General features: G+C 45.4%; 1 protein-coding gene and 1 long non-coding RNA gene across 8 annotated transcripts in view; one reads left to right on the top strand and one right to left on the bottom strand.

Moving 5' to 3' along the window:
- Window positions 1-7250, top strand: part of CAB39 (calcium binding protein 39) — an 89084-nt gene extending 81834 nt beyond the window's left edge. For all 7 annotated transcript variants that reach the window (XM_082396453.1, XM_082396451.1, XM_082396450.1 and 4 more), the window contains 3 exons: window positions 1223-1288; window positions 3912-4055; window positions 4682-7250. In XM_082396453.1, coding sequence (XP_082252579.1) covers window positions 1223-1288; window positions 3912-4055; window positions 4682-4870 — 399 coding nt within the window. In that variant the 3' untranslated portion in view covers window positions 4871-7250. The remainder of the gene's footprint in view (window positions 1-1222; window positions 1289-3911; window positions 4056-4681) is intronic.
- LOC309630786 lies at window positions 6895-12486 on the bottom strand. Its single transcript, XR_014245933.1, has 2 exons — window positions 8251-12486; window positions 6895-8017 (listed from the first exon to the last, which is right to left on the bottom strand). It is a non-coding gene; the product is annotated as an uncharacterized lncRNA (long non-coding RNA).
- Window positions 12487-12830: the final 344 nt, after the last annotated feature.

The following is a 12830-nucleotide window of genomic DNA, read 5'->3' as shown; positions in this document are numbered from 1 at the left end:
ACCTCTGCCTAGAGATAAGCAAAAGGATGAATGCATAGGCAGTTCTGGTTAGCTCTAAACCAAGGGCTGGAAAACCTTTTCTCTAAAGGGCCACCCAGATAGTAAATATTTGAGGCTTCATAGCCATGGAGTCTCTGTCAGCTCTCCTGTCTGTTCTACTGCAAAAGCAGCCATAAAGAGTTCATAAACTAAATTTATTTACCAAACACAAACGAGCATGGCTGCGTTCCAATAAAACTTGTATAAAAACAGACAGTGGGTTGGATTTAGCCCATGAGCTATAGTTTGCCAACCCCTGCTCTAAACCACAGACGAATGGCTGATGAGAACCCATCATAAAGCAAAGGTAGAAACAGTTTTAGCATGGACAAATTACAAAGCAGGCATCCTCTACCACCCACCACAACCAAGGAGAGGTCTCAGTAAAGCACTGATACCCAACAGAGTCATACTGGTACTGCAAAATTTTGGAACTTTTAAAACCTGTCCATAGTGAAAGAGCTAACTGGCCTTCTCTTCTGACTTTTGGGAAGTGTGGCCCTAGCCCTTGTGTGCCCCTCACTTCTATTTCCCACCTCCCCGCTTTCCTCTGCTTCTGCTCCTTACCATTCCAGGGACACTGTTCTTGTTAGGGGGCCCTTCGCTCATGCTGTGTTCTTCCCTTTTTATCCCCCAAGAGTATCTCTTCTCCCCATTTCTGAACGAAATCTCTCCCATTACTCAAGTTTGAGCTCAAGTCCTACCTTCTTTGGGACACCTACCTATTTAAAAGTGCTGATTTTCTCCTCTCTTCTATTTTTAATTATTTTCTCTTCTTGCTTTGAAAGAACAGGCAACTTTTCTCTTTGTGCTTGTGCTTTGGACTAGTTGAGTTGTTAAAAATAGGAATTTTCTAATCTAACACCAGGAAATGAGAGCTGACTCAACAGTGAGAAAACAGTGGGGGGAAAGGGAGTTATGTTGTGTGCATATGGAGTTTGGACAGAAGAGGACCAGATTTAAGCTATATGCGCACCTGGCTAGAGCTGGGAGGGGGCCGGGAGCCTTCTTCATGGAGGTAACCAGTGGGTATCACTTTGAGGATGGGTGTGAAGCAGACAGGAGGGGCTGAGCTTGGGCAGCGATTGGCCTTTGTGCTGTTAGAAGTTTGTACTCAGGCTTTTTAATGTTATCTACTGGTCTTTAAAAAAATAACTCTGATACGTGTTTTCTTGTCTTTTAGTTCTTCAGTGAATATGAGAAGTTACTTCATTCAGAAAATTATGTGACAAAAAGACAGTCACTCAAGGTATGACAGATTATTGAAGTAGTTCATTTCTCTCCACCCCTTATTTGAAATGTGTGTTTGGGGAAAGGGAGATATGGTGCTATGGGTTCTAGACCTTTGCAGGGAAAATGCATTTGCCCATGGTCAAGATTTTTGTGGAAAGGAGCGGGCGGGGTTCAGCAGTGGTTCACGCGGGGCTGCTGCCCCTGCTCACCTCCTCATGTGTTAGAGATACCAAAATGGAACATACAGAATTTTGAAGAGGATTTAATCACTTAGTAATGAGGTATTTTAGATTTTGGAGCCTATTGTTAAAACTTAGAATCGTATCACCGAATTGAAGGCGCTGCAGGTGTTTTGTTCCCCAGAATGCTGCCCAGATGGCACAAGCTTGCTGTGTGAGGGGAGGCGGGTGGCCGTGGGCAGTGACACTGTGAACCGCAGACGAGTTTGGCTGCTTTGTATCAAAATAGGATGTGGACAATTCCATTTGAAACTTAAATAAAAATTTAAAACTCTAGAACAGGGTTTGGCAAACTACCAAATCCAGCCCACTGTGTATTTTTGTAAATAAAGTTTTATTGGAACACAGATGCATTCTTTTATTTACATATTGTCTGTGGCTGTTTCGGCTACAACAGCAGATTTGAATCGTTGCCCCAGAGACACTGTATGGCTAGCAAAGGAATGGATATGAAGCAAGTCTTTCATTCCTACAGTTTCTCATGAACACATGGAGAAATTTTGAGGACCAGTGGTACTCTAAAAATGTACTTTAATTTGTACTCTCTTTTTTACTGCCACATTGGCATTTATTTATCTCTATATTTATTTTACCAGCAAATTTGTATTCCCTGTACCAAGCTTCAATTTATTTGTTTGTTTGTTTGTTTTTGTTTGTTTATTTTTGGCCCCGCTGCATGGCTTATGGGATCTTAATTCTGAGATCAGGGAATGAACCCTGGCCCTCGGCAGTGAGAGCATGGAGTCCTAACCACTGGACCGCCAGGGAATTCCCCCAATTTTTTATTTTATGTCCAAAGAAATTCTTTAAATTACTGGTCATCCTTCTCTAGATAATCACATTGAAATGAGTCATTTTCAGTATTTCTTTGGTTTCTGTGACAGAAAATGAATACCCAATAAGTCTACACATACTTAATACTACCTTTTGAGCCTCCATAAGAGTAAATACTGGGCTTCTTACTTTGAAAGTTGTATATTTTGTGATTCAGATTTGATGTGAAACCTATCGGAGCTTTTGAATTCTTCCTCTAAATTCTTTATAAATCCTAAGTAGAATAGATTTGTTTTCCTACACATCAGGTTATTTTTGATTTACTATGATGACATGTTATTTATCTAGAGATCAGTTATCTGGAAACTTCAAGTATCTAGAACATAGCCAGGAACCCAGAAAGGAATTAATAACAGCAAGTAAACCATGGCAAAGTAGCTCTATCCATGCATTTTCCTTCCCTTAGACCTCACTCCATGTCTCTTATTAGACTCGGGTACAACGTGCTTTGCATGTATTCATGCTTTTATTTCTCACTATACTCTCATAAGATATAGGTACCATTATCCACTCCCATTGTACAGATGATAAAACTGAGGCACAGAGAAGTTAAATAACATTCTCAAGGTTATAGAACTCACAGGGAGCAGGGAGTCAGGACTGGAACCCAGGCAGGCTGGTGCCAGGGGCCAGGCTCTCCACTGTTCTGCTTCTGCCTGTGTCCACAAGGACTGCGGCTTGGTCCCTGTCCCCAGGCAGGTTATACCACCTGCACACTAGTCCTTGACTAGAAGTTGGCACACTGACAGCATGAAGAGGTGACTGCTGGCTTCAGAAAAAGAGAAATCTAGAACAAGCAGGGACGATTTTAAAATTAAGGGCTGATACGGTATAGTCAGCTCCATAGAACTCAGGAAGCACAGACTTAGCTGAAGGCACGGACTTTTTTTTAGCTTAATTAATGTCATTTTTAGTGATGTTGAGGAGTCACTAAGAAAAGCTTAGAGTATCTTCAGGATACCTTGCTTAAGAAGGAACAGAAAAGTACTTGTTTTTATAAACCTTTCTGAATCAGATAAGATAAAATGATAAGTTTGGTGTGTTTAGGGGTAAGTATGTGGAAAACTTTGTACATGAAACCCTTTGTCCTGTAAAGTTCAGATAAATAAAATAAAAAATAGTAAAATATTTTAAAATTAAGCTAAGGTATATAGTTATTCAGTAACTTATCGTCTGACCAGTTTCTTTGATAGTTTCTTTTTACTGAGATAACACAAATGCATATTTCAAGAATAGGTTCTGACAGGCTCAGATTCTGGGCCAAATGTGACTTGAATGTCCTCTTCAGAGAGCAGTGTCAGACTCACCATAGGTTTAAACCCCAGAAGAAAAGGTAGGTGTTCAAGTAAATCGTTAGCTTTTAGGTCACTATTAGCTTTTAGGTCATAATTCGTTAGCTTTTGGGCACTCGTTAGCTTTTAGGTCATAATTCAGTTCATCAGTCTGTTGAGTGCCTACTAATATTCTGTGCTTAATAATGATGATTATTTAATGAATTGTTTTTAAAACTTTGGTTTTACTTCAAATCTTAAATGATAATGGAAGAGTAATTGTTTGTCTTCTCAGCTTCTCGGTGAGCTACTATTAGACAGACACAACTTCACAATTATGACAAAATACATCAGTAAACCTGAGAACCTCAAGTTAATGATGAACCTTCTACGAGACAAAAGCCGTAACATCCAGTTTGAGGCCTTCCACGTTTTTAAGGTAGAGTACTAAAAGCATAAACACTAGTTGTTCATCCCATTTCATTTACAAATTACTGAAGTTTTATTAGGTTCATTTTGGTAATCTCAGTGACACAGCTCAGTTCAGTCACTTTTCATAGTTGTGTGGTACAACATTTAAACAAAAATAGACCCAGAAACAGGGTATATACCATTTGCCTTTGGGAACAAGAAAAGTTTATTTGTAGAGGGGTGTAATTTATCTTTGGCATAGAAGATTATTAATCACAAATAAAGGGTAATCCATTTCTTAATGCTTTCCACGGAGCTTTTTGTTCTTAAAATCCATTCTGACCTCCTCTGCCCAGAAATAACTCCTGCTCATTTTATTCTAAAATCAAAGTCTATATTTAATACCAACTGCTGAGTTTCAGAGCATGAGTGAATATGTCAGTCCTTTTTGTGCTAAAACATGTAATTCTCCCCCTTTTTTAAATTGTAAAATAAGGTCTTCCAAAGCGAACACCTCTGAATTAATAATCCTGGCTTCACCACAGGCCCCAGGGAAGCACTGGATGTGTATAGCATGTGCTCTGCTAACTGCGGCATAGATGTCTCTGTGTCTTGTTCTTTCCCTGTGGCTGATGTTGATTTTTCTCTGTGCAGGTGTTTGTAGCCAATCCTAACAAGACGCAGCCCATCCTAGACATCCTCCTCAAGAACCAGACCAAACTTATAGAGTTCCTCAGCAAGTTCCAGAATGACAGGACCGAGGATGAACAGTTTAACGATGAGAAGACCTATTTAGTTAAACAGATCAGGGATTTGAAGAGACCAGCTCAGCAAGAAGCCTAATTTCCAATAAACATCTAAAATATTAAATCCAAATTCAGCATTTGCTGTTAGCTATTCAGCATCAGGCACTGTTATCGATTCATGAGGAACATTACTGCTAATCTGCTGTTAAGTGAACGGTTTTCATTTTACCTTGTTTGTTTTTTTTAGTCCAAGTTGGAGAACGTAGCTGCTGCTTTCTTGCACACTAGAGCACACGTGGACTTTTTCTTGATCTTTGTGTCATTTCAGAATTCAAAGACTCCGTTTGCTGTAGAAGTTCTGAACATGGCTAGGTTCATGAAGGCAAATGCATAGATGATAGTGTGTGTTAGGGGAAGAGGGCACTGATATTATCAGAGCAAACCTGCTTGTTTGCATTTATCTTTGTTAAAGATCTGGGTGTGGATTCTTGGTAAGATTATATGCCTTCACTAATGGAAGACTGTGCAGAGCTTTATTTGAAATCATAGGGGAACTATATCCAAGATGTGAGCTTCTTGGGTGGATAAAGTTGACACACGAATAAATTGATACTGAAACTTAGCAGCTTCTCAAAATTGTGAAGCTTCGTAAGGTCATAAGGAAAATGTATATATGCTTTTCACAGCTTTCTAGAATTTTTTGACATTTGATTTTCTTGAGACTTGTAAACCTGGATATGTTGAAGGGTATTTGTTAATTTTACTTTTTGAAGGTATTTTAAAACAGTAGAGCTAGCAACGACACCTCGCATTTCATTTCAACAATGCTTAAAGTTTTCTTTTGTATATAATTCTTAGAATGCTCATTTCTTTTAAATGATTTAATTTGTACAGCAGAGGAATGTTATTGTATTAGTATGTAACTATTACCTAATATTGAGTTTTTGCAAAAAATGAATGCTCATATGTAATTGAAATACTTAAGATCACCTGAAAATGCTGATTTAACATTTAAGTATCACAGCATTAAAAGAAAAAGTAAACCAATCCTTTGTATTCAGTTATCCAATGGGGTGCCATCAGTAGGCTACAATACAGACCTGGAACTCAAGTCAGCTACACTTTCCTGCATAATATTGGCCTTATTCATTTAAAATGAGTCATGAGTTCTCCAGATCTATGAATGATACCGATTATGCTAAATTAACGCCGATTCTTTGTGTGTGTGGGAGACCTCTGTAGAGCACCTTTTCTTTCTTAAAGTAATCCAGTACAATAGTTGTGAAACTGAATAATTAAAACTTTGGCTTCTCTTAGGAAAAGAAGAGTTCCTAGTCATAGGTGTCCTATGGGGAAATTTATTTTTTTTAATGTCCTGTTCCTTAATGCTGCAAATTATCAGTATTTATAAAGTAACTGATTTTGCACCACTTTTTTGTTACTGTGACCACGGCAGAACAACGTCTCCTAGAATATATCTATGTAAAGTTATTAGAATGGTATCTGTTCATCTTAGTGATATGAAGATCACAACTAACAACTTACAAATCAGAGTTTGCCAGTTCGAATTCAGCATGGCTGTAGCTGATTAAGAAATTTATATAATTCTTTGCTAGCCTCTCTTACTAATTGAATTATTTATCAGCCAGTAAAGTGAGACTCCCAATTGATGTTTCAGCAGGCTTTAAGATCTCCTTCTAGGAGCACCAGTTAGGAAAACAGCTCCAGAAAACATAGATGTATTTTATTCTATTTAATTGAAACGGCAGTCTACACTTATAATTGGTTTTCCTGAGGCTGTCTTTATCAAAATCTGTGTAAAATGATTCATGTTTTTCTATCGGAACTAGAGAAAGCAATCCAAGCTCCTTGAAATGAAAATATCCAAGACGTTTAGGAAGGCAGACTTGGCTGCGATGCATCATTCTGTTCTCGTGGTCCAGTGCTGGGTATCTGGATTTCGTGTGCAAACATTAATTACACCAAGTGGAAGAAGGGTTTCCTTGCCAAGCTGGTTCTTAGAACTTGAAACAACAGCTTCCACTTTGGCAATGCTGTCATAGCACTAGAGCCTTTGTGTGGAAGAAAGGGGTGCAGCGTGTCAAAGAAAACACTGATGTGTTACTATCGCATTGGAATCTGGGGATAGTTAAGACTTTTGGTTTTTTGTTGTTTTTAAACAAAAATGTGAAAACATTCAAAGTTGAAAAGTTGCATTTGAAGTTATGATCATTTAATATATTCATATTACCAAAACTATTATACCGGAAGTGGTTTCTTTTTGTGTTATAAAGGTTTCATTTTACATAAGTCAGTTACTCAATGTGATTTTTAACCCTTAAAAAAAGGTGGAGATGTATACAGTCGTTAACAATGCCATGGAAGCATTTCCTTTCTCTTGAGGAAAAGTAAATTTCTTATCAGATTATCTGGCTGGCCCTGTAATTTAAATTAAAATAAAATTTTGGAGAAACAGCCTTGTGGGTTTTTTGTTTTTATGATGTCTTATAAATTCATTTGTGTCACTGTGAACACCACCATCAGGAGACACACTAGCACAAACTTTGTCACAAACTGTACCCAGGAACAGTCAATACACAAGCCTCTTAAGTCTTTTTTTTTTTCCATTCGAGGTTTTATTTTTGTTGTCAAAAATGTGATTTTCATTTAGGTCATAGCTCCCTGGCCCTTCCTTTCACAGTTAAGTATTATTAAGCCTTATACAAGCGTTGCTTCTTAGACCGTAGCATTTGGGGAGTAGATCCTGTCTCTGATTCTGTGATTATTAATACGCTAAGATAAAAGTGAGCACTTGGCAGGACTATTTATAAATTACTTGAGTGAAATTATATTTTCTTCTTTTTTTTTGGGGGGGGGGGCTGTGTTGGGTCTTAGTTGCTGCCTTGAGGTGCGGGAGCTCAGCAGTGGCCCTGCGTGGGCTTAGCTGCCTAGCGCACGTGGGAGCTCAGTTCCCCCGCCAGGGATTGAACCCGAGTCCCCTGCATTGGAAGGCGGATTCTCTACCATGGGACCACGGGCGAAGTCCCTTGAGTGAAACTACAGTGAAGGTTGAAGGAACTATGGAAGCACGGTGTTAAACGGCACCTGCAAGGGGGTCTGTCCTCCAGGCCACCTGCTGAGACGTGGCACACAGCCCTGCCCTCGAGGTTTACTGTCACCCTTGTCAGCGGACGGGGTCTTCGTCCTCCCCGACGTGTTCTTGCCGAAAGCACTCGTCTGAAATCTGAATAACAGCGTTTTGCTTGTTATCATCTCTTATAGGTAATTCAACCCACGTGTCCGTCGTGCTTCTCCAAAGACGACGGCGGGACCAGGCGACGCTGCCCCTCCTGAGGGTGAGCGTCACGCAGAAGGAGGGTCCACACCGAGGCCTGGATTCGGGCTCTCGCGCGAGTTCCGCTTCCTCCTTCAGCCCCCCGCCCCGCCCCCCGTCCCCACGCCCGCAGCCGAAGTTACCCGGCCTCTCCCTTCTTCATCCGTGAGGGTCAAACAGACCGTGGTGGCGAAGGCTCGCGGAGGGCGGCCGCGCTCACGCGCTTGTTCTGGAAGCCGGAGCCGCCGGAGGCCGTGAGTCCCCGCGCCCAGCGCGCCCCGCAAAGGCCCCGAGGCGGGCCACCGGCCACTCCTGTGTCCTCCTCACACCTCACGACCCTCCCGGCAGAGAGGTGAAAGCACGAAGGACGAAGCGAGACTCCCCCCCCGCCTCAGTCTCAAGGTCCTCCCTCCCGCCGAGCGGCGACCCCACTTCCGGCGCCAGCGCGCACTTCCGGTCCCTCGCAGCCGCCGGGCACGCAGCCCCAGAAGGTTAACGCGACCAGAGCCTTCCAGCTGCTCGCAGGCACTGCTGCCTCCCGGAGTTCACGCCTTCCGGGGCGCCGGCTGTGGCTGCGCGGGCCGCGCGGCCCCGCGCTTTTACGAGGCCCCATAGTGACCCTCGGGGGATGGCGCAGCCCGGGTCCCCGCGTGGCCGTCGGGCGGGGGCCGCACACCGGGCCTCGGCTCCCGTCCCCGCTGCGGCGGGAGGGTGCAGAGCGCGTGCACGGAAGGCCGATGTCCGCGCGCTGCCTGGGGACCCTCCCTCGGTTCCCAAGCGTGGCGAGCAGCGGTGTCTGCGCAGGAGGTCGTGTGCTCTGAGATTATGAAACACGTTTCTAGGTAGCCCTTCAGGAAGACGGGCACCAAGATTTGGGGGAAGGCTTCTGTTTTTCACCGTCCTCCGCAAGATGAGCTGCAGCCCGTGAGCATTCCTGTTTCTTGGCGATGACAGTTGTATCGCCTGCACACTCGCTGTTCCGTGCGAGCAGCACGCTTCCGCTCCGCTTTTCAGTAGCTGGGTCCTCTATTCGTTGGAGATTCAAGCGCGTGCGGAGGCGGCGGGCAGGGCCCAGGGAAGTTTCCTAAGAGGCGGCGGGCAGCCGGCTCCCTCTGCTTCCTCCCTGGCGGGCCTCCCTGCAAACCCCCTCCACGCCCCTCCTTGCAGCTCCCCACCTTACAGTCTCCCCCGTGTGCAGGAGGCGGCCACGGTCCCAGAGCCGCCGCTCCTAACCCGACAGCGCCCGGTCCTCCTGGGCTGAGGCCGCCCAGGACCAACTCCCTGGGGCTGAGTAGGTGGGGGCCGGTGGCGACCCCCATCACACGGACACACCAAGAGGACCTGGCAGGGCCTCACCCCAGTCCCTTGGCACCCCCTTCTGCTCTCCGGAAGCTGCTTGCTGTGGCCCCGGGCACCGGAAGTACAGCAGTTACGCACCCCAGAAGCCGCCCTCACCTAGCGCCCGGCCCCTCGGCCGGGGTGTGTGCTCCCCAGCTGCACTCGGCTCGAAGCCGCCGCGTCCATGGTTTGCTGACACGCCTTTTATTGGATGCTTTCCCTCCCCTGGTTCACGTCCCGCTCGGTACGGGGTTTCCTGGGATTGAGACCCAAGCAAATGACTAGCACTTGAACCCTGGTCCCAGGCTCTGCTTACAGGGACACCCCACTGAGACGTGCTTGCTGTGTTCCTTCTAACCCCGGGGCATGAACTGCCACGCCCGCGGGCGGCCAGGTGAGGGGCCTGCCTCAAAAAAGGAGGCCTGGGACGGCGGAGCAGTGCCGCCTGCCCTCGGGAAGCTCCCTTCCGGTCCCGCTCGCCTCGGTATTCGGGAAAGACCGTGGCCGGCACAGCGAGGCCGCTCAGGACCATCGCCGCTGCCGCCGGAGGGGGCGGCTGGACAGGGCACAGCCACGGCCCCAAAATTGTTCTCCACGGTCGTCAAAACTGCTGGCAAAACGGAAACTCCCAATCCCCTCGTGCTCTGCCCCCTTCCAAATGAGTTTTTTCTTTTTTTAGAAAAGTATAGTATAACCCTACAAAATGATTGCACAGTTGGGAATCGGGGCCAGAGTTAGGAAATATCCGGGTCTCAATTAGAGTTGAGATGGGTATCAGTGGGGAAGGGACTAGGGTGGAATCAACTCTGGGCCTCCTTCCCGTTTTCCTGCACTCAACGCTTTACTTTTAAAGATCCACTAGGTGACAGTAGAGCTCTTTGTTTTCAGCAGCTGCCAAGCCTGGGGCATGGGGCATCGAGAGAGCAAATCCAGCCTAACAAATGGGAAGGGACCCAGAGATCCTGTGGCAGTTGGGCGCCGGGCGGCCTCGGGCTTCCTGAGTGCCGTTTTGAGCAAACAGGAAGAGGTAGTCAAGCGAGGCTGTTAAAAAAAAAAAAGAGGATGGGGCAGATGTGTGATAAAGATGTGAAGTGTGATAAGGATAGTAAAGTGTGAAGGGTAGGATTTACATGATGGGTATATGGTTGTTGTGTTAAGAAACGTTACTTTTTAGAAGCGTTTTAGTTTTACAGAAAAAAATTGCAAAGATAGTATAGAGAGTTCCCTTATACCCCGCACCTGGTTTCTCTATTATTAACATCTTAAATTAGTATGGGACATTTGTCACAATTAATGAACAAATACTTATGTGTTATTATCAACTAAAGTCCATACTTTATGCAGGTATCCTTCGTTTTCCCCTAATGTCTTTTTTTCTCTGCCAGGATCCCATCCAGGATCCCACATGACATTTAGTCATCATGTCCCCGGAGGCTCCTCTTGGCTGTGCAGTCTCTCAGACTTTCCTTGTTTTTGATGACAGTTTTGAGGAGCAGTGGTCAGGCATTTTGTAGAATCTCCCATAGGTGGGATTTGTCTGATGTTTTCCCCATGATTCGAATGAGATTGTGGGTTTCGGGGAGGAAGACAAGTGAAGTGCCATCCTCATCACAGCATATCAAGGATGCACAGTATCACCAGGACATATTCCTGTCGATGCTGACCTTGATCTCCTGGCTGAGCTAGTGTTGTCAGGTTTCTCCAGTGCAAAGCTGCTCTTTCATCTTCCGTCTTTCAATTCTGTCCTCTTAGGAAGCAGTCGCTATAAGCAGCCCACACTCAAGGGGTGGGGGTTAGGCTCCATCTCCTTGGAAGCAAGTATCTACGTATATTTCTTGGAATTTTTCTGCATGGGAGCTTTGACTCTCCTCCCCCATTATATCGTTTTCCCCTGTAAAATCCTTTCAGTTTTCTGCCTGAAACGTTTTCTGCTTGAAACGTTTCATAATAAAACGAAACAAAATCACTGATCCAAAAAACTGGCTGAGGGTGGGGTGTGGTACACACCCAGCATGTGTGGCTGAACGCAAGGTGAAAGGCCACCCCGGTTTTCAGGATGTGAGGGGACAGCAGCACATGCAGCATCTTCACCGCTGCATGTGTATGTCCAGCAGATGTACCAGGTCCAAACCAGAACTCATGCAGCCCTCCCACCCTCCAGGCTCAGGGCTCTGGTTGCTTAAATCAACAGTCATCCTTGATTCCTTGCCTTGTCTCCCACCATCTCCTCCCATCCAGTTGACAGCAAATCCTGTTTGTTCTGCCTCCAAATGCTTTGGTCTCAAGGTTTCGAGTCAGATGTCCTTGCAACAATTATAACAAGACTTCTAAAATTATATAAGAAAGCTTTTTTTCCCTTCTTAGGAAACAGACTTAGAAATTTAATTGTATGATGATGCAATACAGACTAAGTATCAACTTTATTTTTGTGGTAACTGGTAGGTAAATATTGGGCTGGCCAAAAAGTAAGATGTTACGGAAAACCCAAACGAACATTTTGGCCGGCCCAATATTTGCTAACCGTCTCCATCTAAATCTTCCTAAAGCACCCATGTCAACATTCTTTCAAGGTTCTTCATTAACTGCCAACGATCCTCATTAATACTGACTGAGTGATTACCAAGCATCTTACAAGGGCTAACTCACTTAATCCTCGTAACACTCAGATGCTTAGGCCCTCTATTATCCTGATTTTACAGAAGAGGAAACAGAGGAACAGAGAGGTTAAGCCACTCAGCCAAGGCCACACAGCAGTGGGTAGCAGAGCCAGAAGTGGACTCAGCAGGCAGCATCTCTTTTCTTCTTTCTCGGTCTTACACTCTACATTCTCTTCCAAGTGCCTGCCTTCCTCCAAAATTGGCAAGAGCAGATAATTGAGGCCCAACGAGCAGTGGCAAAGTGGGTCTCAGAATCTCACCCAATCTGACCACCTGTTTACATTAAATGCCCAGGAGGAGAGGCCGTTTGTCTGGCACCCTCCTCACAGGTTCCTGGAACCATGAGGCAAGGCTAAGAGCAGCTTCTCAACCTGATATGAACACGCCACTGGGGGGTGGGGGGGCGGGGGGCGGGGGGGCGGCCTTGATTAAAAGCTGATTCGCATCCAGTCTGTCTGGGATGGTGCCTGAGATCCTGCTTTTCTAACAAGCTCCCAGGGCGCTACGGCCCCAGGACCACACCTGGAGGAGCAAGAGAGGGCAGGTGACAGTTGCAGGTGCCCAGAAACAAGTGTCGATTACCCAGCTCCTGGGGTTGGCCGCAGAAACAGCTGCTGGCGAGGCCTGGCAGGGCAAGTGAGTAAGGAGGAGCAGCTCCAGCAAGTGTCTGGGTTTGAGATGGACGGGCCTCTCCAGGATGAGGACAGGCAGGGAGCCGGACGTGGCTG

Source organism: Balaenoptera borealis (assembly GCF_965194805.1).
Source record: "Balaenoptera borealis genome assembly, chromosome: 6".
NCBI lineage: Eukaryota > Metazoa > Chordata > Mammalia > Artiodactyla > Balaenopteridae > Balaenoptera > Balaenoptera borealis.
This window is presented reverse-complemented; position numbering and strand designations above follow the sequence as displayed.